Genomic DNA, 27,359 nt, shown 5'->3' on the forward strand with positions numbered 1-27,359 from the left:
TGGCTTTTCTCAGCAAGCAAGGCACATTGCAGTCCTCTTAGACTGAGGAAGACAAAGCAGAACTTAGGCTATACCTCTGGAGGCCACTCCGAACAGTGGAATCACTTGCAAAAGCACTAAAGGTCAAAAGTGAGTCCTTAAACAGACCACAAAAGGGACCCCTCTGATTATATATATATGTAATTTATTTATTAGCTAGAAACAGAGAAATTTCAAGGGAAGTAGGAGACTGAGAGGGGAGGAGAGACAGAGAGGTACCTGCAGCCCTACTTTACCATGCATGACGCATCCCCCCTCCAGGTGGGGACCAGGAGCTTGAACCTGGGTCCTTGTGCACTGCATTGTGTGTGCTTAACCAAGTATACCACTGCCTGGCCCTGAGAAGGGTCACCTCTGTACTAAGTAAGAGGTGGGGTTAGAAAAGGAATGTTTGGGGGAATCTGGCGGTAGAGCAGCCGGTTAAGCACACGTGGTACAAAGCGTAAGGACCGTTGGTAGGATCCCTGTTCAAGCCCCCGGCTCCCCACCTGCAGGGGAGTCTCTACACAGGCGGTGAAGCAGGTCTGCAGGTGTCTATCTTTCTCTCCCCCTCTCTTGTCTTCCCCTCCTCTCTCCATTTCTCTCTGTCCTATCCAACAACGACGACACCAATAACAGCACCAATAATAATGACAACAATAAAGCAACCAGGGCAACAAAAGGGAATAAATAAATTAATATTTAAGAAAAAGAAAAGGAATGCTTGGGAGATGGGTGGTAGCACAGCGGGTTAAGCACACATGGAGCAAAGCACAAGGGCCAGCATGGGGATCCCGGTTCGAGCCCCTGGCTCCCCACCTGCAGGAGGTCATTTCACAAGCAGTGAAGCAGGTTTGCAGGTGTCTGTCTTTCTCTCCCCCTCTCTGTCTTCCCCTCCTCTCTCCATTTCTCTCTGACCTGTCCAGCAAAAATGACAGCTATGACAACAATAACAACTACAACAAACACAACAACAATGGTCAACAAAATGAGAAAAATGGCCTCCAGAAGCAGTGGATTTGTGGTGCAGACACAGAGCCCCAGCAATAACTCTGGAGGCAAAAAAAAAAAAAAAAAAGAAAGAAAGAAAGAAAGAAAGAAAAGGATTGTTTACTTTGTGCAGAGTCAGCTGGGAAGATGAACCCATTCAGCCTTCTGTATATGAAGGTGCCTGGAATCAACCCCCAAAGCATCTGAGTTTCAGCTAGGGGGTGTCCATCCAGATGAATTGTGGGGAAAGGAGATGGGTCACCCAGGAGACTGCTATGTATGACGTGTGTGTGACATTCATTCAGCACCGTGTGTGTGTGTGTGTGTGTGTGTGTGTGTGTGACATTCATGTTTTTTTCTGCATTGTCTTTGGCTTCAGTTAATTAGAAGGAAGAACCAGTACCCGTCAGGACTGGGTTTCAGACAGCAGTATGGTATTATTATATCATTTGTGTGAATCGGAAGTTATAATGTAATGTTACTAATAATACTTAAGTATGAATTGTAATTGCAGTTAAACTGTTTCTCCTCCAAGGTAACAGAACTGCACAACATCAAAAATATCACCAGACTGCCGAGAGAGACGAGGAAACATGCTGTGGCGATCATCTTCCAAGATGAGACATCCAAGACATTCGCCTGTGAGTCAGGTAAGGCGTTCCCACCTGTCCCCAGCATGAGACAACTGAGCTGCTGCGAAGACAATGGCCAGGAGGCCTGGAGCAGTAGGCCCCCTTGAATTATTGTGATTCTACTGTGCTGTAGATGGCAGGTGAGGAAGAAGCCCTGTGCATTGCATACTACGATGTTTGGGGCAAAGGTCTGTTTTCTGTAGCCACGTTTGCACATCATGTTACCTGTAACTGTGTTTTGCTCTCACTTTGGGGACTCCATCTTTCCACGCAGTTTGACTTGAGAAATGGGCAGATAGTGCCTTGGAATCACTGTTGGGACTTGAATCATGGCTCTTGCTGGGTGCACCCATGGGCAGTTATTTGGGCAGTGACCAGCCTGCTGTATACACACATCTCAAAGCACCTCCAGGTCCCACCGCCAAAACAGAGCTGGGAGCAAGCATTTTTTCGTGTGGATTCCCAGGACTATGAGTAAATACACTTCAGACTGTATCTGAGCTTCCAGGGTCATAGAGTGTCCTGGCATTATTGAGATACAAGGCATTTGGTAGTTTGAGTCAGCAAGGTTTTCTCTTGTGGCTGCTGACGTTCATTTTGGAATATCTGCAGTGTGTCAGCGGTGAGTAGGCTTATGACAGCTTTTAAAGCTTTTGCTCAGTGAAATGCTGCAGCCTCTTTTATAATGGATGGAGGCAAAATATGCTCACTATTTTTAAAAGGAAACAAACATTGTGGATTTATAGTGAATGTTAATTAGTTTGTTTATTTATTTATTTTATTCATCTATTTATTTTGCCAAGCTGGCACTACAAATCCGCTGTTGCTGGTGGCCATTTTTTCCATTTCATTGGATAGGACAGAGAGAAATTGACAGAGGAGGGCTAGATAGAGAAGGAGAGAGAAAGAGAGACACCTGTGGAACTGCTTCACCACCTGTGAAGCATCCCTCTGCGGGTAAGGAGCTGAGGGCTTAAACCCAAGTCCTTGCATGGGTCCTTGAACTTAGTACTATGTGCAGGTAACTAGGTGCTACTGCCCGGCCCCCTATAATTTACAGGTGTAGTTAGCACCAGATATTGTGAAACTGATGATATTAACTTTGCTTACAGAGAAAGTCTCATAGCTCCTCACTTGAATTAGTTGTGCAAAACTGGATGCAAATTCCTCTAAGTGTTCCTCTTTCCTCTGATGCTATTTATTTATTTATTTTAAATTTGCTTCCCCCCATTTTGTTGTCCTTGTTGTTTTTATTGTTGTAGTTATTATTGTTGTTACTGATGTTGTTGTTGTTGGATAGAATAGAGAGACGTGGAGAGAGGAGGGGAAGACAGAGACGGGGAGAGAAAGATAGATACCTGCAGACCTGCTTCACCATCTGTGAAGTAACCCCTCGCAGATGGGGAGCCAGGAGCTCGAACCAGGATCCTTATGCCAGTCCTTGACTTGGCACCATGTGCGCTTAACTCACTGCGCTACCACCTGGCCCCCTCCACTGATCTTTTTATCCCGTTCACTACAAGTTTGTGAAGGTCACCTGGTGATATTTCATCACTAAATGCGGGATTTTCAGAGCAGCCTATGTGTCTGTTAACTGACACTAGAAATCTCTATTTTTGTAAAGGAACTTGCTGCTCACTGTTGTAAAATCATCAGGCCCACCTCTCTTCTCTCCAAGTTCATGAAGAATCCCTCATTGGGCCAGGCAGCGGTGCACCTGGTCGAGTGCACACGTCACAGTGCTCAGGGACCCGGATTCCAGCCCCAGGCCCCACCTGCAGGGGGAAAACCTAGCAAACAGTGAAGCAGAGCTGCAGATGTCTCTCTGTCTCCACTCTTCTCTCAATATCTGGCTGTTTCTACCCAAAGAAAATTAAAAATGTATTTAAAAAGGGAGGGCTGGGTGGTGGCACACCTGGTTGAGGGAACATGTTACAGTGTGCAAGGACCCAGGTTTGAGTTCCCTGTCCTCACCTGCAGGGGGAAAAGCTTCACGAGTGGTGAAGCAGGGCTGCAGGTGTCTCTGTCTCTTTTCCTCTCTAGCCCCCATCTCTCTTGATTTCTGGCTGTCTCTATCCAATAAATAAAGATTTCACTATCTCTGCATGTTTCCCTGGTCACTACTGTTTTACATTTTGTACATGGTACTGAGTCACAGTGTAGATATGTTGTCAATACCAGAGCCAATTGTATCATATGGGAATCATGTCAGATTATGTCCTAGTACTAATTCTGAAATCCAGACTCACAGTTGCAACTCACCATTCTGAAACTGAGAGTTATTTTTTTGCTTTGCTACTTATTTAGGCAGCAGTGCTGGGTTATGGTTCATGTGAGATTCTTTCTTGCTTGCTTTTTCTTTTTGTGAGAGAGGAAGAATTATTCATTAAAAGAAAATAACCCTTATTTCCAATAGGATTTCCTGGCAGTGAAGCTGGAGCAGAATCCAAGTGGGGGGAAAAAAAACAGAAGCATGCTTTTAGCTGAATTTCTTGCAAAGAATTTTCAATTAATTTAAATTACAACCTACAAGAAAAGATACGTTGTTTGCCCAGCCAGTTCTCCGTGCTAATATAACCATCTGCTTGAAGCACATAGTAAAAATGTTTAAGAAACAATGACAATGAAAAAAGAAGAATGGCACTTTGATGGTATGTGTTGAAGGAAACTCAGAAACCAGGAGTTATTCTTGGCTAGTCAATATCTTTTTATAAAATGACGGAACTGTATGGAGGGAATGTCTGAAACTGCGAAGCAATCAGGGATGTGAAAATCAAAGTAGCAATAAGATTAAAGTCAAGATTAAAAGACACTCTAATATTTAATGGAAATGCAGGTAAAAGGATAGTACCATCATGAATAGTGAGGATGTGAGCTGTTACCATTTTTCCCTATAAACTGGCAATAGCTATTTAACAAATGTGCACTGAACCTCTTTGGAAACCTATCCCGTGTTTGGAGGTATGATATGCACCAATGCATGAAGATGTTAAGTTTGAACACACAATGTATGACAACAGAATTAGAAACAAATGTAGAATGTCTACCAAGAACAGTAGAACAAAGCACCATATATACTTATCATGAAAGTGTTCATAATCATTGGAAAGAATTCTAACACAGCCAGTAACCATGAAGGCTTCTTCATGATGTTTGAATTTCTGAGCAAAGCAACCGGCAGAGAATTATAGACTGAGTAGCCTTTTTTTTTTGCAAAAGAAACAATTTGAAGAAGGGGAGAGAGAGAGAGAGAGAGAGAGAGAGAGAGAGAGAGAGAGAGAGAGAGAGAAGAAGAAGAAGAAGAAGAAGGAGGAGGAGGAGGAGGAGGAGGAGGAGGAGGAGGAGGAGAGGGAGAGAGCTTGAAAGGGGTGCATTACTACATTGAAACTGCCTTCAATTCCATGGGGGCTGGACTCAAGGCTGGGTTACCCACATGCCAAAGCAACACACTGTCCAAGTTGATTGTATTTCTCAGAGAGTATTTTTTTTCTCCTTTACTGTTCCTTGTTTCTATGATCTTGCACCTGTATGATTCCACTACTCTCAGAGGATTGCTTTCTTTTATTTCATCTACAGATAGAGACAGAGAGGGATAAGAGAAGGGGTGGGCAAAGAGACAGAGGAAGAAGGACAGACCCATTCATGGAGCTTGATTCTGGTGTCTCTATAGTGCTTGTGTATAGTGCTGGAAACTCATGCCTGTGTTCTCATGGGTGGTGAAGCGTGTGCTCTACTGGGTGATCTGTCCCCTAAGATATTTATTTAATCTCTATAAATTGTCACTGTTTGAAATATACCTCCTGTCCCACCCTGAGGACTTTCTACATTTTAGATACTACACCATCTTTCTTAACAAATTCAAGAATATAGACAAAACAATAACAACCTTGGAATACAGATAACTGGTAATAGACATGCATTGGGGCATGCTGTTGGCACACCTGATTGAGTACACATGTTACAATGTGCAAGGACCCTGGTGCAAGCACCTGGTCCTCACCTGCAGGGGGGAGAGAGGCTCTCAGAGTGGTAAAGCAGTGTTTCGGGAGTCTCTCTGTCTCTCTCCCTCTCTGTCACCGCTTCTCAATTTCTGGATGTCTCTATCCTTTAAATAAAGAAAGAAAGAATTGGGAGTCAGGCAGTAGCACAGCAGGTTAAGCACAGGTGGAGCAAAGTGCAAGTACCAGCAGAAGGATCCCTGTTTGAGCCCCCGGATCCCCACCTGTGTGTGGGGGTGTCACTTTACAGGCAGTGAAGCAGTTCTGCAGGTGTCTGTCTTTCTCTCCCCCTCTCTGTCTTTCCCCTCCTCTCTCCATTTCTCTCTGCCCTATCCAACAGTGATGACATCAATAACAGTAATAACCACAACAATAACAAAACAACAAGGGCAACAAAAGGAAATAAATAAACAAATATAAAAATATTCAAAAAAGAATTAAAATTTTTTGAATATAATAGACATGCATTCAAATCTTTATTTTGATGTATTTTTTTTCTGCATACACAACTGCAATACTGTTGTCCCTCCCCAGCTACAGCACTGAGCCCATAAACATTTAACTTGAACTTGTGATTCCTGTGTACTCAGGCTTTACATGCTGGACAGATCATCTGTTATCAGAATGGAACCGCTGTAAGCTCCAATTTTCAGTCATTGATTTTACTAGAAATAATATATATGTTTATTACTTCTGCAAAAATGTTTTTATTTCAGATTGTAAAAACCATTCTTCTTCCCTAATTAGGAACTCCCCTGTACCATACTGATGATTTCATTCTGGTTGGGCTCAGTGTGTGTTGCATAGAATGGGAAAGTTCATCTGGTAAAACTTCAACACTTCCCATCCTCACACCAGATTGTAAAATTTCCCAGATTGGTGGTAGCCAAGCTGACTTCATAGAAGCCAGTAAAGCGAAGAACAGCTTTGATTTGATTTGACAATTTTATTTTTGTTACTAGTGATTTAGCATTGATTTGCAAAATTAGAATATTTCTAGAGTATCATTTCACCTTTTCACATTTTAGTGTGTGCATATACCACCTAAGTTCCCTCCCTCCCTCTTCTGTCTAGTAAACAATATAGCTTTTGAAAAAGTTGAAGAGACAGCCTAGTGACTATTTTTCTCAGTTTATTTGCTTTATTGTTCTATATTCCATACTAGTGAAACCATTCTGTAGTAGCCTTTCACCTCTTGAATTATTTCACTTGAAATCATCAGCTCCAGTTCCATTCCTTTTATCTTGCATGATGCAACCTTATCTTTTTAAATTGCAGAGAAACATACCACTGAATATCTATTCGGTACCTTCTTTATTCGATCATCTGTTGATAGTAATTTAGGTTTATGTGTTAAAACATTTGTTTTACTATTGTGAATAGTGCTGCTATGAGGAAAAGACTGCAGCTAATCCTTTTGAATAAGGCAATATTAAATTGAGAAAATTTTAGTTAATAATAGCCTCAAACTACAGGTGTTTTGTAGTCAAGATAAAAAAGGAAATCAATTTTACTGCATTTAGGGAGTTGAGTTAGAGTGTGGCATTATAAAGCCTTCCCTTCTTTTGGCTGCCTAGTTCTATGATCTGTGGATAAATAGAATATATCATTTCCAAGTGATATTAGGACAGCCCTTTTATGAACTGTCCATTTACTTTGGGAATGAGGGGAAATATTTTAGTTTGGCAATTGTTCAATACTGAAGATAACTTAAACGAAGTTGGAGCAAATGCTATTTCTAACTTCCCTATGGAAGAGAATTGCTAGTTTATAACCATCTGGTTCTTAGCTACTCCACTAAGAGATTTGGAAGAAATTAAAAACAGAATTGAATGGCCTTATGTGATCTGTAATGTGCTGGAATTTTGAAGTTTTCTTGAGAGAAACTAAAAAGTTGCAGGCTAGTACTGGTATAATGAGACTTTGAATTTTTAAGACACTTCACAAACTCCCAAGACACCAAAACACCAAACCTTAAGTTACACCTTTAAAAAAATAATAAAAAGTTTAAATGTATTTGACAAAATTTGGGGAAAGACTTCCAAAGATATGGCCAAGGAGTAGCAGCTGTTTCATGTTGCTCCTCTGATCACTTAGTTAAAGCTATAACAACAACAACCTAAAAACACACCAAATTATAACAGGAATTTTGTCAGAAACTCGCTTAGCCACAGGTGGGCATGTGTGGTTAGTGAGTGGGGATAAAAGGGAGTAAGAGAGATTCTCAGGACTTAAGAAGCTATGCATAGTGGCATCTGATAAAATAGAGACATGGCTTTGAAGGTTAGCAGGGCCAGCAAATTAGAGACAGAAGTGATGTCAGTGAAATTATATGACTCACTATCCTCGATAGATATCAAAGCAAGATAAACTGGTGAACTCAGTCTAGACCCTTCCTGCCAGAGTCCATAATCATTGCTAAAGTGAGTGACTCCAGGAGTCGGGCGGTAGCACAGCAGATTGAGAGCATGTGGCACAAAGCACAAGGACTGGCATAAGGATCCTGGTTCGAGCCCCCCAGCTCCCCACCTGCAGGGGATTAACTCACAGGTGGTGAAGCAGGTCTGCAGGTGTCTGTCTTTCTCTCCCCCTCTCTGTCTTCCCCTCCTTTTTCCATTTCTCTCTGTCCTATCCAATAACAAGGACATCAATATCAACAATAATAACTACAACAATAAAACAACAAGGGCAACAAAAGGGAATAAGTAAATAATAAAAAAAAACTAAAAAAAATAATAAAGTGAGTGACTCAACTTGCCTTGAGGGCAGTGGATACTCCTGGCCTCAGAGGCCTCTATTGATTTGGGGCATTGGAAACAGAAGAACTAGTTCACAGGATAGAAAATGCCTATCTTGATTAGCATTCTTATTAGTCTTTTTTTTTTTGCCTTGGGGTTATTGCTGGGCTCAGTGCCTGCACCACGAATCCACTGCTCCTGGAGGCCACTTTTTCTCCCTTGTTACCCTGGTTGTTTTACCATTGTTGTGCTTATTATTATCATTGTTATTATTGTCTTTTTTTTTGTTGGACAGGACAGAGAGAAATGGAGAGAGGAGGGGAAGACAGAGAGGAGGAGAGAAAGATAGACACCTGCAGACCTGCTTCACCAACTGTGAAGCGACTCCCCTGCAGGTGGGGAGCTGGGGGCTCGAACCGGGATCCTTATGCCAGTCCTTTTGCTTTGCACCACTGTTGGGTAGTATGCCAGCTCCCCCTGGCTTCTGCTTAACTATATGCCTATATAGGGATTGATTTTTTTCCCATTCAAAGCTTTGGTCTATTTACATAAATCACTTTTACATTTACATAAAGCACCACACTCCCTCCAGGGCATTGGTGGTTTAGTGGTAGAATTCTCACCTGCTCCACCCCCTCTCCTTGTCACACCCTGATCCTCTCCTTGTCACACCCTGATCTTCCACCAGTCTCTTTTCGCTCCACCCTCTCTATGTCACATCCTGTTTACACCCTACTTGGAGAGTATAAAAACAGCTGCTCTTCTGATTAAAGACACTTGGAAATTGCTTTCCGGCTCCGAGAGTTCCAGAGTGTATCTCCTGCGAAGTTAGTGCGGCACGAGTTCCTGATCCCTCTCCCACGCAGCAGCCTAGATCGGCTCCAGTTGAGTTCTCTCCAACCCAGAGAGCACTAGCTCGGGAAGAAGCACCCTCAGGCTATCCCGGCACACCACGTGCACTTAACCCACTGTGCTACCACCCAACTCCCTAGTCGTTGGTAATATTTACAATAGCCAGCTTATGGAAACTACCTATGTGCCCAATGACAGAGGTGTGGATAAGGAAGTCATAGTCTGTCTATACAATGGAATAGTACTGAGTTATGAGAATGTGATCTTGGCTTTTAGTAGAACATGGATGGAACTGGTGGAGGTCAGACCAAATTAACTGAATCAGAAGGAGGTCAGACACTGGAAGATGTCACTTAATATGTGTGGTCTAAAATTATGAAGCAAAGGAGAAGGATCAAATAAAAAGCAAACCCTGAGGCTCTGATGCAGAACTGAGGACATGGGGACGGGGGCAAGGCAGACGGGAGAGAAGAGTCTCTGTGAATTGTTGTGGAGGGCTGTTGACATCTCTGTGGTGGGTGTGGTGTGTTAACACACAATTGGAACATAGGAAACTGCACACCTAAAACATATGTAGTCTTGTAAGACAACATGACTTCAAATAAATAGCATGCCAGTCAGAAGTCGGGCAGTGGTGCACCCAACTGAATACACACACATATGCTCCCCATCTGGCAAAGGGTAAGATTCATGAGCACTAAAGCAGTTCTGCATATTTCTATCTTTCTCTTTCCCTCTCTATCTCCTTCCTCTAAATGTGTGTCCTATTTAATGAAATAATAATAATAATAAAGACCATAGGAGTGGTGGACTCAAAGTTCTGGCACCAAGCCTTCGTCATAACTTTGTTGGCTATAAAAAAGACTGCTAGGGGTCGCATACAAGCATAATATGCACACATATCTTTAGATTATTGTATTTTTTTTCCCAGGTAGATAACTAGAAGTGCAATTTCTGAGTCGTGGTTCATCTGTTTTTCAGTATTTTGAGTACCTCCAAACTCCTTTCCAGAGAATGGCTAGCCATTAATTTAAGCTAAGATACTCAAATGTCACATGTATATATTGATGTGCCCTGGCTTAATTACTCACTAATAATAACTTTAGAAAGTGATGATTTGGCCTTTGGAGGTGGTGCTATGTAGAGGGCACTGAACTTGGAAGCTTGAGACCCCAAGTTTGATCCCCAGCATCCCATGTCAGAATGTCATTCCCACCTTCTGTGAACAGTCAACACAGTTATGTCTACTTAATGTTCCCACCTGTTAAATACCCTCTGGTGCTAACCACCTGTCCCATGCTGCTCTCCCTCTGCTCTGTACCTGCCCATCATGCCACACAGTGACGCTCCACTCAACTCTCAGGCCCTTTCTCCTTACCTACCCCCAAAGTGAATCTAACACCAGAAAGTGCTGTTAGGACTATTACATGTGCAAGGATTTGCAAAATGTTCTCTAAGCTTTATGAACACTTAGCACAGACTCTCAGCTGGAAAATGGTCAGAATGAAGGCGCCGGTGTCATTCCCTCTGCGCGTGCATTAAGGAAATGCTTCGTTTGCTTCATCTTCAAAATTGACTGAGGGGATATTACCTTGGATGTGTCACATTCAATGGTTCCATATGCTCCTCTGTTACTCAGGACTGTTCTTTTCTAAAGCCAAGCTACCTATAGTATAACTGGATGCCAGGCTCTCCGAAATCCTTGAAGCAGAGAAATGATTTGAATATTTTATGCAGGAGAAAAAAAGTATTTAATTTGAAGTACTGACAGGAGGCTTAAAAAAAAATTAGGCTGCTGCCTAAGATATAGCTGGCTGGTTAGAGCATTTGCCTCACCATGGGCTGGGCTCAGTTTTAAACCCCAGCAGCTCATGGAAGTTGCTAAGACCTCAGAGGAAGCTCTGATTCTGTGGTGTTTTTTTTTGTCTCTCCAGTTGAGAGAACACAATAATGCCCCTCTTTGAAGAAAATATATATATATGCTTCTTAGAGAAGCAACTCATCACAGGAAACTATCATAAAATATATAGGAGATTCTACTTTAAACTTTTAAAGGAATGTCTTAAACAGTTCATTGTTAACAGTGCAGAAGACGTTGAAACTGAATTTAGATTTGGCCTACTTATTCCTCCCATCCCCATGTGTTTGCAACAGAGTCACTGTAGACAGGAAAGAGGGAGCTCTTAATAGCAGATGATCTAGGAGCACAGAGTGGCTTGATGGGAAAATCTCTTAGTGGATTAAATATATGTCCAGGTATCTGATTGGAAGGTGTCTCAGCAGGTAGATCATAAGGTATGGACCACACTAGGGGTCCTGGGCTTGAACCTGGCATCACGTGGCACACCATGGACGACAACATAAGGAGGCAAGGAGTAGATTGAAGCTAAGCCAGTGAAGCTAAGAGGAGGAATTGGACTTTTGAGCCTGGTCACATGTAAACAACCATGCAAATGGGTAGCGCAGCAGGTCAAGCACAAATGGCAGGGACTGGCGTTAAGAATCCTGGTTCAAGCCCCCGGCTCCTCAACTGCAGGGGGGTCATTTCACAAGCGGTGAAGCAGGTCTGCAGGTGTCTATCTTCCTCTCCCTCTCTCAGTCTTCCCCTCTTCTCTCCATTTCTCTCTGTCCTATCCAAAAACAACAGCTATAACAACAATGATAATAACAACTATAGCAAGGGCAACAAAATGGGGAAAATGGCCTCCAGGAGCAGTGGGTTTGTAGTGCAGACACCAAGCCCTAGTGATAACCCTGGAGGCAAAAATAAATAAGTAAGTAAGTAAGTAAGTAAATGAATAACCATGCAGCACTGTGCATATCAGCAACCATGACTTGAGGTAAGGGACAGTCAATGGCCTGGTTTCCACAGGTTGAGGAAGCAGTTAGAAGATTTCAGGAAGAACTGGTTTAAGACAAACATAGAAACAGTAACAAAAACATACACACAATTTATGAGGTTGGTTCCTTGCTGAGGCAGATGCCACCTGCCCCTGGTACCTTTTCTGTGTCATACACTCACATAACAAGTGACTGAAGCTTACTGAAGGCTCTTCAGAACAAGCTACTACTATCACACAACTTACTCTGGTCTCATTTGTACACACATTCTCTGCTTGTTATAGTGTTACACACTTGCATGTCATTCTCTTCACTATTGTAAACATTTAGCATTTTTAGAATATACATGCTTATGTTTATATGCCTTCATATTTTATGAAGAATTTGGCAAGTTAATATGAGAAAGACAAGTATTTGCATGACTAGAATTTTTTTTTTCTCTTTTTTTTTTTTTTCCTCCTCCAGGGTTATTGCTGGCTCGGTGCCTGCACCATGAATCCACCGCTCCTGGAGGCCATTTTCCCCCCCTTTTGTTGCCCTTGTTGTAGCTTCGTTGTGGTTATTATTATTGCCCTTGTTGACGCAATTCGTTGTTGGATAGGACAGACAGAAATGGAGAGAGGAGGGGAAGACAGAGAAGGGGAGAGAAAGATAGACACCTGCAGACCTGCTTCACCGCCTGTGAAGCGACTCCCCTGCAGGTGGGGAGCCGGGGGCTCGAACCGGGATCCTTACGCCGGTCCCTGCGCTTTGCGCCACATGCGCTTAACCCACTGCGCCACTGCCCGACCCCCTAGAATTTTTTTTTTTAAGGGTTGATGTTAGACTTGAAGCTGTATAAGTTTGGGAGTGAGGATGTCAAGGGCATAATTAAGCTTGAAAATAGGTGAGTTTTCTCTCCTATCATTATGCAAAGTAAAATGAACTAAACCACAGATATTTTTGAAACATCCTCAAAAGACAAGTGTGTGTGCATGTGTGTGTGTCTGTGCGTGTTCTTTGAAATATATCTTTTAATTGTGTAGATAGATTCTGAATTTTTACAGAGGGGACTAAAAACAACAATAAAAGCACTTTAGAGAACATTTAACTTGGAAATAGTAGGCAGGATATTGGAGCACCAGTGGTGCTATAGGTTAGTACTTATACAGTAAGCAGGATATTCAACAGGATATCAGGACTATGGGACGATACAGAATTATGCTTATCTTTCCAAAATTTCCCAACCACAATTGTGTGCACCATGTCCATATCAGTACTACTTGTAATGGCAAAAAATGTGGGCACAACCCAGATAACACAACAGATGAGCAGTAAATACAGTCATAACGTAGGGCCAGATGCTGGTCCACCCAGCAGAGCTGGCAAACCACCATGCACGAGCACTTGGACTCAAGCCCCCAGCTCCCACCTGTGTGTGTGTGTGTGGGGGGGCGTTATGAGCGGTGTAACAGTGCTGCAGTTGTCTCTGTCTGTCTCTCTCCCTCTGTATATCCACTTTCCCTCTCAAGTTTTCTTTTTCTTTTTTTTCTTTTTTGGCCTCCAGGATTATTGTTTGGGCTCATTGCCTGCACTTGAATCCACTGCTCCTGGATTTTTCCCTTTTGTTGCCCTTGTTGTTTATCATTGTTGTTGCTATTGTTGTTATTGCTATTGTTGTTGCTGGATAGGACAGAAAGAGAGGAAGGGAGGACAGAGAAGGGGAGAGAAAGATGGACACCTGCAGATCTGCTTCACTGCCTATGAAGTGACACCACCACCACCCACCCCCACCCCCCCCGCATGTGGGGCTATGTGTAAGCTTGATAGAGCTTAGGGAGAACCCCCCATCCTTGGATGGAGGTCTGAGAAGGTACCCTCTTGTGAGTTTCTCTCAACCGAGGTGAGCAAAGAGGAGAAACTCAGACTTAGTTCTTTCCTTCTTGACTCTCAGGCCCACGAAACCTCACTGCCTCTCTTCATTACTGTAGGCCACATGGCCGCCTACTTTAAGATTCACTTACTCAAAAGTTCACCTCACCTTCTGTTCACAGAGGAGAACACACCTTCTCACACACTCCTAGCAGTGTCCTTTGATGTCCTTAATTTGCTTATCTTCTCTCTATCTTGCCTAACTGGTTCAACCCCTCTCCTCCCCTCAAACACCTTTGGGTAATTAAATGCCTGCATCAGGAGACTAATTATCTTGACCTTTATGTATCACATCAATTCTTGTCATACCAGCCCCCTACCATAGGAGCAAGCTGACCTTTAAGAAATTTCTGTAATTTCTGACATATTTGAATAATGTTCCCCTTTGCCCACCTGCTAATAAAGGAGATCTGAGAGCTGAGATCTGAGCATGCTGCAGTCTCCCCGGTGTCTTTACTTCGTGTCTTGTGTGAGCGAGAAAGAACCGGTCTGTTACCTTTCTCCTGGAGATCACCCCACCAGAAAGCCGACACCCGCGCAGGTGGGGAGCCGGGGGCTCGAACCGGGATCCTTGTGCCAGTCCTTGCGTTTTGCACCATGTGCAGTTAACCCACTGCGCTACTGCCTGAGTCCCCCTGCCCTCAATTTTTCTCAGTCCTAACAAATCAAATTAATAGATAGTTAAAATTAAAAAATAATTAAGGGAACATACACACAATGGAATACTACTCAGTTATTCAAAATAATTAGATCATGTTCTTTCTTAATCTTGCATGGAAATTGAAGAAACTATGTTAAATGACATCAGCCAGAAGGAGAAGGGTGAATAAAACTGAATGCTCAGTGATAGGTGAAGATTAACAAACAAGGAAGGAAGCTAGGAGAAGAGCTGGTCTTTGTAGCAAGGTCAAGGATGAGGGCAGGGTGGAGGCAGAAGAGGATTGAATGAGTGTTGGGGATCCAGTGCTTGACTGGGGATGGGGGACTGTGAATGGTGGGAGTGGTTTTCACACACCTTTCACAGAAGTATGAGGAAATTAATCTCTCTGGCAACTATCTTGAAAATCATTATCTCCCCCCTCAAAACTAACTCACTCACTCTCTCTCTCTCTTTCCCTCTCTCTCTCTCTCTGAAATGGGAAATTTGATAGGAAGAAGGTTGGACTTCCATCTTTTTTCACTAGATTATTTTATTGGTTCTCCCTTTTGTCCTCATTAAAGATAAGATCATTGCTCAATTTGAAACTCTACCTCAATTTGATCATGTTGGATGTGCATAGATCATTTTTAACCTTTCTCTGCATTAAGTATTCAAATGTTAACCATGGCTTCACTCTATCTGTAAGGTGGCACTTATGAAAATGACAGTAGTTCATGAAAGGGAAATCTACAGACAGCTGATTTGCTCCCAGCATCTCAAGTTACCTTGTCTAATTGGAAACTCCCCCTTCTGCATAATCATATTATTGAATAAAATAATTATTATATTCAGCTTTGGAGGTTTCTGATGGTCAGGGATTCAGTGTTCAAGTTAGGATAGCCATGCTTCTAAACATTGTCCAGAGCAAGACCTTTGAATTAGAATTTGAATCCCAGCTCTATCTTTTGATTCTCTTTGTTAAAATTTAGAGCCCTCAATTGTCAAAGGGATCATTATTGCTCCTCGTTAGTTGTGGGAAGATGAAATGAGCCATTGCTTGTGGATTCCTTGAATAGCTCCTAGCACAAAACAAAGTGGGAAGTCAACCAAAGCTCCATAATTATTCTGTTTAATGACAATTGAACTCATGGGCGCCATTTCAAACTTTTCATAGAGTGTGGATAAAATTTGTACATCAAAGGAATGTTCTCATCATGGGTGGGTAGCTTCTCTTGTAAAAACAAAAGGTATATTAAAAAAGCAAAATTTAAAAAATATATGGCAGACTCAACAGTATACTAGTTGTCTTGATGTAGTTCAAAGAATGCTGGGACCGAGAAGTACTTGAAATAGCTTGAGAAGCTAAGAGACATCGGTCTAAGTCTGTAGTGACTGATGCGTTTCAGTGGACGATGTGAATTTGGGCTATTTGGAAATTCACTTTATGCAAGAGATTCCACTCTTCAATGACAATAGAGAGTAATCTGCGATAGTTAATTGAAAGAAAATATGAATTGTTACTTATCACTGACCATGTGTTTTAATAGAGGTAATCTTGGGAGCTTTCACAATGTTTTTATTTTTTCCAATTTTAATATCATTTTACTGAAGGAATGTTGGTTTGGAGAATTGTTGTTATCAAGTGAGTATATTTATTTATTTATATTTATTATGATGGGTTTCAATAAGTTCTACCTTCTAACAAACCATCATTCTTTTTGTTAAAATTCGGAGGCTCTAGCGTGTTGGGCTAGCTTCACAGGTGGGTAACAGAGACGACCAGAGACATACGGCTGGGCAGGGAAGCTGTATTTCTTTATTCAGGAACGATTTATAAACTAAGACAAACTAATCACCAAACAGAACTCTGCTGCCTCTTTCCCCCCGCGGTGGCGCCAAGCTCTCTCGAACTCTGCAACTCTCCAACTCTTGAACTCTGGAACTCTGGAACCTTCTTGGGGTTCCCAGGGGCGGGGCCAAATGGGCCCGCAAAACTAACAGGACTGATCCAATTTTCTTGGCGGGGGAGAGCTAGAACAACCCAATGTAAAGCATACAACAATTCTGATCCATGATAGGAATTTAAGTCGTTAACCTTCCCTTAGTGCCTTTCCTTTCTCCATTAGGAGTTCCCAAAATCTGTTGCGATAGACATTGATAATAGGCTGTTGAAAATTCACCCTGTATTGTTTTTGTTTCTGTTTTTGTTTTCCTGCAGGGTTATTGCTGGGGCTTGGTGCCAACACTATGAATCCACCACTTCTAGTGGCCATTTTTTACATTGTTTTTCCTTCCTATTTTATTTGAGAAGGCAGAGGGAAATTGAGAAGGGAGTGGAATAGACAGGGAAAGAAAGTTAGATACCTGTAGACCTGCTTGAGAAGAATTCTTGCTGCAGGTGGGTCATGGTGACTAGAACCTGGTTCTTTCTGCATAGAGATATGCCCCACCCACCCCACACCCCTTGTCCTTGGCTTTATTTCTTAGATCCTTCTATGAGTGAAGTCCACCAGTATTGGTCATTTTCCTTCAGACTTGTTTTTCCTAACATGATTCCCTCTGGATCTGTCCATGTTGCAGCAAAGAAGAACGTGGCATCACTCCTAACTGTTGTGCAGTATTGTCCGTATGTCACACAGCTTTCATCACTGGGATGTTACTGGAGACATGGGATGTTTCCATCTTTCAGCTATCACAATCACCACTGCTATGACCCTAGGTGTGCATAAACCTCTCTGCACACACCCTTTTGTGTTCTTTGATATATACTCAATTTCTTTCTGTTGAGTTGACATGGATTTACAATATGATGAGAAATCAGCACTATCTTCTCAAACTTTGCTTGGATAGATGGCTCAGTATATCCATCAACAAAATTCTGGTGCCATCCCACCAAAGACAACATGGAACCATGCTATCTGATTTAACAGCATGTAAATGGACAGTAACAGATTTTCTGTCAATTTCCCTTTAGATTTTTTTTTTCTTTCAGTTTTAACAGATGTCAAAACCATGCAGGACCCCTACATGTGGAGCTAGGCAAGGAATCTCTCTTAGGAAATACCATCTAAAATGCCCGCAGCTGTCTGTTTATGTTGCTGTCCTAGCTTAAGCATTCTTATTAGCTTCTAAGTCCGTTACCATATTTTACGACTATCTGCAGGTCTAGCAGGAAAGAAAATAGAGACCAGAGAATTATATTTAAGTCCACAGATCCATATCTTTTATGTCCTTTGAATGCAGGCTTTGAATTATAGATTCACATCCCATTGACATCTGCAGGATTTATTTGTTTTGATAACTATAATTTCTGGAGCAGAATATATCACAGAGTTTCCTCTGAACTTTTGCAGCCCAGAGCATTTTTCTTTAGTCTGTTAGAATGAATGCTATGAAATCAGCAATAGGATTTTGTGTTGGAGTGCCCTGTTGCCATTTGCTGCCAGCTATATTTTTCTGTCTTTAAAGGGACTACTTTGAACAACAGAGCTGTGGTTCGCTAAATTGTACTGAATTTGTTTAGAAATGGCGAAGCAGGTGTCAGCCACAAATTAGATTTAGTGCAAGTCACCATGGCCTGGGTAGATAAAGAGCTTGCAGGCACTGAGTGGAAATTGCAGAATGATACAGAGAATATTGGGGCTCAGAGACTTGAACAACCAGTAGGCACAACAGCTATTATTATTGCTTAAGGGCTACATGTGTGAAGAAACAAGGGCAACAGTAGATTCCACCTTGAGACTAGTTCCCCCTTGAGAGTCTCTAATACAACAGCACTGGTAGGAGTTTAACACATTGGGAAGAGCAAACTTTCATTATGTGTGCCCACAGCTCGTAACCCTGAATGATAGCAAAGTGGGGCAGCAGGGAGACCTATTGCAATTGGAATGCTCTTTCCCTATTTTCTTGGTACTATCTTTACACACTTCAATGGTTTTTGGAAACACTTCATATGTTATATTTGGGCAATTTTTCCAACATAAGGAAAAGGTAATAAAATCTACATAAAATATAAGTAGGGAACTCAAAATAAACTTAATTCAAATAATTTTGGCTTATGGGAAAAGTCCTCCCATATTTTCTAATGTTTTTCTATGCAAAAAAAAAAAGGCTCATGACTTTTCCAACAACCCCATATAGTGAATATCTTTGCTGTTGTTTAGGTGAGGGAGACTCATAGAGTGCAGTCATATTTCCAGGAGAGGATCTTGATCTTTTTTTTTTTATATAATTTTTTCTAACTTTTTAAAAAATTTATTTATTTATTTTTTATTAGACAGAGACAGAGAGAAATTGAAGGGAAGGGGTGATAGAGATGGAGAGAGACAGAGAAACACCTGCAGCCCTCCTTCACCACATGTGAAGCTTTCCCCCTGCAGGTGGGGACTAGGGGCTTGAACCTGGTTCCTTGCGCACTGTAGTGTGTGCGCTTAACCAGGTGCACCACCGCCTGGCCCCCGAGGATCTTGATCTTCAAAGGAAGTAAAGCACTGCCAGACAGTGGGAAGACATGAGTCCAGTAAAGCCAACGGCAGGTTCTTGTGAATCAGCAGAATCTTGAGTTCCTTGAGTGATGTCTACTGTTATTGACCAAAATGCTGGTTGTGCCCTGCAGTGCAAGATTATTTGAATGAAATAACTCGGGGAAAACTTAGACAAAGTTGTTATTCCCCCCTTTAAATTTATTTTTCTTAGGGGAATTAATGGTCTATGTTTGTTGGCACATGTGTAAATTTAAGTTTTCTATAAAATACTCACATCCCCTGCCTAGGTCCTCCTCCACCATCTTGCACCAGGGCCTGAAAGCCACCCCTCGCCCCAGAACTCCAAAATTCTTTACTTTGGTGCAGTATACCAAAACCAACCCAAGTTCTGCTTTGTGTTTCCCCCTTTCTGTTCTTGTTTTTTCAATTTCTATCTATGATTGAGATCATCCCATATTCCTCCTATTTGTGGCTGATCTCACTTCACAGGATTCCTTCAAGTTCCCCCTTTCTGATGTGAAGACTTGGAAAAGCGTAACTATTGATAGCAAAGCCTGTCTTCTTGCTGGTTTACAGCAAGAAGAAAATGCTAAGAAAAATAGATAAGAAGCTTATATAAGGCTGGATAGTATAATTCCTTTCTGGTTCTTTTTAAGGACCATATTTTCTCTTTAACTGACTGACTCTTAAGTGTGTATTTCCCTTACCAATGACATTTTTACCTGTAACTCAACTAACAGGGAATCCTGGCTTTTGAAATACTTTATTATGCTTCCTAACAACCAGTTCCTCCCCCAACATACATATATGCAACAGTGTTTTAAACATTGTTATCAAAGTCTGTATTAAAATGTTAAAATATACTGATGGCTAAAATGCATGACAGAGCAACTTGACAACACTGAGACATGGAAACTCCTGTTGTTCCCAGTTTCCTTGTCACAAATGTGAATGCCAGAATGTCATTTCAGTGTTCTTTTTTTTTTTTTTTTTTTAAATTTTTTAACCAGATCACTGTTCAGCTCTGGCTTATGGTGATGCGCGGGGGATTGAACCTAGGAGTTTGGAGTCTCAGGCATGAGAGTCTGTTTGCATAACCATTATGCTATCTACCCTTCGCCCAGAATATCATTTCAAAGATTATAAAGCAGTGCTGTAGGTGACCGAAGAATGCAGTAAACTCCTTACTAGTGTCAAGACAAAATTAGAGTCCATTTTAAGGTCATGAATTAGAGTTGTTTTATTATATTTTTCATGAGTTAAAATACTAAGAGGAACATGTTTTTTTTTTTTTAATTTTTTATTTAAGAAAGGATTAGTGAACAAAAGCATAAGGTAGGAGGGGTACAACTCCACACAATTCCCAACACCCAATCCCCATAACCCACCCCCTCCCCTGATAGCTTTCCCATTCTCTATCCCTCTGGGAGCATGGACCCAGGGTCGTTGAGGGATGCAGAAGGTAGAAGGTCTGGCTTCTGTAATTGCTTCCCCGCTGAACATGGGCGTTGACTGGTCGGTCCATACCCCCAGTCTGCCTCTCTCTTTCCCTAGTAGGGTGTGACTCTGGGGAAGCTGAGCTCCAGGACGCATTGGTGGGGTCTTCAATCCAGGGAAGCCTAGCCAGCATCCTGGTGGCATCTGGAACCTGGTGATTGAAAACAGAGTTAACATATGAAGCCAAACAATTTGTTGAGCAATCATGGATCCCAAGCTTGATTATCTCAATAGATGCAGAGAAAGCCTTTGACAAAATCCAACACCCATTCATGCTCAAAACTCTACAGAAAATGGGAATAGATGGGAAATTCCTCAAGATAGTGGAGTCTATATATAGCAAACCTACAGCCAACATCATACTCAATGGAGAGAAGCTGAAAGCATTCCCACTCAGATCGGGGACTAGACAGGGCTGTCCACTGTCACCGTTACTCTTCAACATAGTATTGGAAGTTCTTGCCATAGCAATCAGGCAAGAGAAAGAAATCAAAGGGATACAGATTGGAAGGGAAGAAGTCAAGCTCTCACTATTTGCAGATGATATGATAGTATACATAGAAAGACCTAAAGAATCCAGTAGAAAATTACTGGAAGTTGTTAGGCAATATAGCAAGGTATCAGGCTACAAAATCAATGTATAAAAATCAGTGGCATTTCTTTATGCAAACACTAAATCTGAAGAAGAAGACATCCAGAAATCACTCCCATTTACTGTTTCAGCAAAATCAATCAAATACCTAGGAATAAAGTTGACCAAAAAAGTGAAAGACTTGTATACTGAAAACTATGAGTCGCTACTCAAGGAGATAGAAACTGATACCAAGAAATGGAAAGATATCCCATGCTCATGGATTGGAAGAATAAATATCATCAAAATGAATATTCTCCCCAGAGCCATATACAAATTTAATGCAATACCCATCAAAGTTCCACCAGGCTTCTTTAAGAGAATAGAACAAACGCTACAATCATTTATCTGGAACCTGAAAACACCTAGAATTGCCAAAACCATCTTAAGGAAAAGAAACAGAAATGGAGGCATCACACTCCCAGACCTTAAACTATATTATAAAGCCATCATCATCAAAACAGCATGGTACTGGAACAAAAATAGGCATACAGACCAGTGGAACAGAATTGAAAGCCCAGAAGTAAATCCCAACACCTATGGGCATCTAATCTTTGATAAGGGGGCCCAAAGGATTAAATGGAAAAAGGAGGCTCTCTTCAATAAATGGTGCTGGAAAAACTGGGTTGAAACATGCAGAAGAATGAAATTGAACCACTTTATCTCACCAGAAACAAAAATCAACTCCAAATGGATCAAAGACCTAGATGTCAGACCAGAAACAATCAAATACTTAGAGGAAAACATTGGTAAAACACTTTCCCACATACACCTCAAGGACATCTTTGATGAATCAAACCCAATTGCAAGGAAGACCAAAGCAGAAACAAACCAATGGGACTACATCAAATTGAGGAACATGTTTTATGACTGGTGAATAAGTTTGTTTTATACTTTGGGAAATAAAATCTGTGGCTTGATCAAGTTCAGAGGCAGTGCATCTCAGAAAGGTGACTCACCTTGTATTTCATCCATTGAATCTCTGCTCTTAAGAGTAAATTTCACAGAGTTTCATTCTCATGAGGAGGGCCCTTGGCCACCAAGCCCAAGCTGAAATCAGACTTTCTGTATCTGTTGCTGATAAGAAAGGATGGTCTATCCTGACTTCCTTGGGTAGACAACCTCACCAATGTGTCCTGGAACCTCACCTCTCCAGAACCCTGCCCCACTAGGGAAATACAGAAACAGATTGGGGATATGGATCCATCTTCCAATGCCCATGTCTAGCAGAGGAGCAATTACAGAAGTCAGACCTTCCACCTTCTACACCCCAAAAAGAATTTTGATCCATACTCCCAGTGGGGGAAAAGTGTTAGGGGAAAGATGACCAGAGGACTCTGAACACTAACTCCATCAGGACCCTGAGAGACAGGAGGAAAAAGGGAGGGGCATTTGGATGTTGTAATAGGTATATGTGTGACTTGAAAAGGAAGAGAAGGTGGGAACATGGGGGAGGGCAAGTATATACAAATATAGACAGATAGTTGTAGGAATAATAGTTAACCCATATCTACAACCTTAAGAGAATTTCTGTAGATTAAAATGGAGGGAATGGGGATCCAAAACTCTGGTGGTGGGAATAGTGTGGAGTTGTACCCCTGTTATTTTGTAATTTTGGGGGGGGCCTCCAGGGTTATTGCTGGGGCTCGATGCCTGCACCATGAATCCACTGCTCCTGGAGGCTATTTTTTCCCTTTTTTTTTTGTTTTTTTTGTTCCCTTTGTTGTTGTTATTGTTATTGTTGCCATTGATGGTGTTGTTGTTGGATAGGACAGAGATAAACTGAGAGAGGAAGGGAGACAGAGAGTGGGAGAGAAAGATTGATGCCGGCAGACCTGCTTCACCGCCTTTGAAGCAACCCCCCTGCAGGTGGGGAGCTGGGGGCTCGAACCAGGGTCCTTATGCCGGTTCTTGTGCTTTGCGCCATGTGCACTTATATTGTTAAAATTTCGGAGGCTCCAGCTTGCCGGGCTGGCTTCACGGGCGGGTAACAAGATGCGGCGACAACGGCTGGGCAGGGAAGCTGTATTTCTTTATTCAGGAACAACGATTCATAAACTAAACCAAACTAATCACCAAACAGAACTCTGCTGTCTCTTTGCAGCGGCACAAGCACTCTCTCTTACTCTCGAACTCAGGAACCCTCCAACTCTGGAACTCTGAAACTCTGGCAGGGTTCCTAGGGGCGGGGCCAAGTGGGCCCGTGAAATTAACAGGACTGATCCAATTCTCTTGGCGGGGGAGAACTAGAACCCAATGTAAAGCATACAACAATTCCTCCTTTTCTTTTAACTAAATGGCAACAGTATCAAGGGTGTGGGGTGAACAGAAACCCATATCGTACAGGCATTTTTATAAAAAGAAACTGGCACAAACATGGAGAAACATGCAAGCAAGTAACAAGAACCAGTGTGCTGCTAAGGGAAGGCCTGAGGGGGCCATATCTGCCTCTGTGGGCTAAACTTTATCAGCTTAAAAAAAACATTTCTTGCCTCTGGGGGGCGTACCTGTCTCAACGGACATTTGTATGGGGGTGGGGAACGGCCTAGAGTCCCAAAGACAGCTGGCTGCAATTTACTTACTATGAAACAAAACTTGTTATTAGCATATTTCTAATAGAGAAGGAATTTGAGACTTTTACATATCAACAGCATCTTTTAACCTTTTGTTACACCCATTCAAGATGGAGACACACCCTAGTTGTGGGCAGGAGAGGAAACCTCAGGCATGAGAATAATTAGCATAGCCATTGTGCGATCTACCATTTCTAATAGAGAAGGTAATGGAGAGTTTTACATATCAACAAGTCTATTTAACCTTTTGTTTAGACCAACTTAGTTAAAATATATTGCTTGTTAACTAATTTTTACCTCAGACTTTAAATGTAAGTTAATTTTATCTTTATGAGAATTACGTTGAAAACCTTTTTCATTTAACTTTGACTAGTAAGAATTTAGCCTTAAAGTTACTGTTTACCAAACCTTAAACATACACATAAACATGGTCATTAATACACAAGGAGAGAAACCTTTGTTACGAAGACATGTCATTTTAAACACGAATTTAAATCTGTACTGTCTTAGTTGTTGGGGGGGGGGTTCACCATCCAGAGGTGGCTTCTCGCGCAGCTTCCCCTTTTTGGGGGGGGTTCACCATCCGGAGGTGGCTTCTCACGCAGCTTCACTTCTAGGAATTGCAGGTTGAGATCTCTGCACAAATCTCTGCGTACTCCAGTTTGTCTGCCTTCAGACCAGACCGGCAGCTGGAGATCTCGTGTGCCCAGTTTCAGCAGGGAGCCTGGGGGTCCAGGAGGTCTGGAATCGTTCCAGAATTCATAGCAAGAGGGCAGGCGGGCCAGTTTTGTAGAAGGCATGGGCCTAGGCGCCCAGGGGTGGCGGCCATGATAGGCCGTCATGGCCCTGCCCCATGGCCCTGCCATGTCTGCTGCCCTGCTCGCAGTGGCCGAGCAGCGTGGAGGGATCACGTGTCCAGTGCCCTGCGCCACGCGGTGGAGAGCCGGCTCCTGTGGGCTGGCCTGCGTGCTGGCATGGGGCTCCTGCGTGCTGGCATCGGGCTCCAGTGTGTTGGCATCAGCCTCCTGTGGGCTGGCCTGCGTGCTGGCATGGGGCTCCTGCGTGCTGGCATCGGGCTCCAGTGTGTTGGCATCAGCCTCCTGCGGGCTGCGGGGCTGCAGGCGCGGTGCGCGGGGTTGTCTGGGTGCTGGCTGTTTAACCAGGTGGAAACAGCAGCTCCGCGCCTCGCCTCCTGCCCGCTGGCTCTTCCCGCTGGCTGTTCTGAGTTTGCCCGAGCAAGTGGAAACCACAGAGTGGTCCAGAGATAAATGTTCCAGAAACAGCAAAACAGTCTCGTGAAGAAAGAGCAAAGGCCTTTGGAGATCTCTTCACAAGCAGAAGAGAAGGCAATAGTGCATAGGTAGTCAAATTGTCTTTACTTATCTGAGAGAAGCGCAGGTAAGGTCCACGTGGGCGCCATTTGTTGTTAAAATTTCGGCCGCTCTTGCCGGCTGGGTTGGCTTCACAGGAGGGTAACAGAGACGCGGAGACAACGGCTGGGCAGGGAAGCTGTATTTCTTTATTCAGGAACAACGATTCATAAACTAAACCAAACTAATCACCAAACAGAACTCTACTGTCTCTTTGCAGCGGCACAAGCACTCTCTCTTACTCTCGAACTCAGGAACCCTCCAACTCTGGAACTCTGAAACTCTGGCGGGGTTCCTAGGGGCGGGGCCAAGCGGCCCACGAAATTAACAGGACTGATCCAATTCTCTTGGCGGGGGAGAACTAGAACCCAATGTAAAGCATACAACACACTTAACCCCTTATCTTGTAATTTTGTAGATCAATATTAAATCACTAAAAAATTCTACCAGTCCAAAAAAAGAAAGAAGAAAGAAAGGAGGAAAGGAAAGGAAAGGAAAGGAAAGGAAAGGAAAGGAAAGGAAAGGAAAGGAAAGGAAAGGAAAGGAAAAGAAAAGAGAAAAAAGAAAAAAGAAAGGATGGTCGCTTCAATGTCTTCAAAGCCCATTGCCATTGGGTTGTTTTGCTCTGAGGCCTGTTGAGGCCCTGCAATTCTCATGAGAAATGTTTACAATTCCCTTAACTACCTACAAAGGTAAGAATGGGAGTGGGGGTAGACAGCATAATGGTTATGCAAAGAGACTCTCATGCCTGAGGCTCTGAAGTCCCAGTTTTGATCCCCTGCACCACTGTAAGCCAGAGCTAAGCAGTTCTCTGCTGTTTCTCTCTTTCTATTACTTCATCTCTCTTAACAATAAAATAAATAAAATACTTTTTTGAAAAAAAGTAAAAGTGGGGTGGCTGGGCAGCAGCAACACCTGGCTAAGTGCTCACATTACAGTGCACAGGGACCCAGGTTCAAGCCCCTGGCCCCCACCTGCAGGGGGAATGTTTCACGAGTGGCGAAGCAGAGCTTCAGATGTCTCTCTGTCTCTCCCTCTCTATCTTCCCCTTCCCTTCTCAATTTCTCTCTGTTTCTATCCAATAATACACAAATAAATAAAATATTTGAGGCCAGGTGGTGGTGCACCGGGTTGAGTGCACATGTTACAACACACTAGACCTGGGTTCAAGTCCCCAGTCCCGCCAGCAGCGGGAAAGCTTCATAAGTGCTGAGGCAGGGCTTCAGGTGTCTCTGTCTCTCTTCCTCTCTATTAACTCTCCCCTCTCAATTTCTGTCTCTATTCAATAATTAATATATTTAAGAAAATAATAAAAAGAGGATATTTTACTCAGGAGTGGGGCTATTACCACAAACAATCTTTCCCTCTGAGAGACTCATCTGTAGTGTGGAGGACAAGAATCTGAAGACCTAGCCCTGGGCTTTCCGGGGCATTGCTCTTTTCTCCTCATGAGACTTCTCTCCTCTGCTTGAAGCTCCAAGACCCAAGTCTATTTTTAGCTTAAGACAAATATCAAAATTTTCCCTCAATATCTTTGGAATCCATATGTCTATGGAGACATAGCAATATGTTTTGCTATGAATCTGTCTGATGTTAATTTTTTAAATATCTATTTATTGGATAGAGACAGATATTGAGAAGGAAGGGGGGTGTTACAGAGGGAGAGAGAGAGAAAGAGATGGAGAGAGAGAGATCTGCAGCATTGCTTCACCACTCGTAAAGCTTTCCCCCTGCAAGTGGGGACCGGGGGCTCAAACCAAAGTCCTTAGGCGCTGTAAGGACGTGTGTGCTCGACCAGGGGCACCACCGCCTGGCCACTTGGATGTTGATTTGACTGCTGTAGCAGCTGGAAAAGAACCAAGAGGTATCCTATTTCTCCTTTTTCTTCTTCATCCTCTTCCTTCTCCTCATCACCCTCATCACCCTCATCCTTTCATAGTGCCATATAGTAATTAAAAAATAAATGATTTCCCAGAGGACAGAGTTCCTTGACATGGTTTAAAGCATTTGAAGGTTTATTACATGGTGGTACAGCAGTACAAAATGGTGTATTTGAGGTACAGCAAGATAGGTAATTATCAGCAACTTATCTGAGTAAAAAACAAACAAACCTCTGATCATATACTGGAACTGCAGCTTTGCCTTAGACACTGATCGGTGTCTCAGAGTCATTTACCCTTTTAA

General features: G+C 42.6%; 1 protein-coding gene across 2 annotated transcripts in view; it reads left to right on the top strand.

Annotated features, from left to right (window-relative positions):
• DOK6 (docking protein 6) overlaps positions 1–27,359 on the top strand; it is a 541,316-nt gene that overhangs the window by 206,908 nt on the left and 307,049 nt on the right. For both annotated transcript variants that reach the window (XM_007524063.3, XM_060174025.1), the window contains one exon: positions 1,544–1,658. In XM_007524063.3, the coding sequence (XP_007524125.3) occupies positions 1,544–1,658 (115 nt within the window). The remainder of the gene's footprint in view (positions 1–1,543; positions 1,659–27,359) is intronic.

This window comes from Erinaceus europaeus, chromosome 15 (assembly GCF_950295315.1).
Source record: "Erinaceus europaeus chromosome 15, mEriEur2.1, whole genome shotgun sequence".
NCBI lineage: Eukaryota > Metazoa > Chordata > Mammalia > Eulipotyphla > Erinaceidae > Erinaceus > Erinaceus europaeus.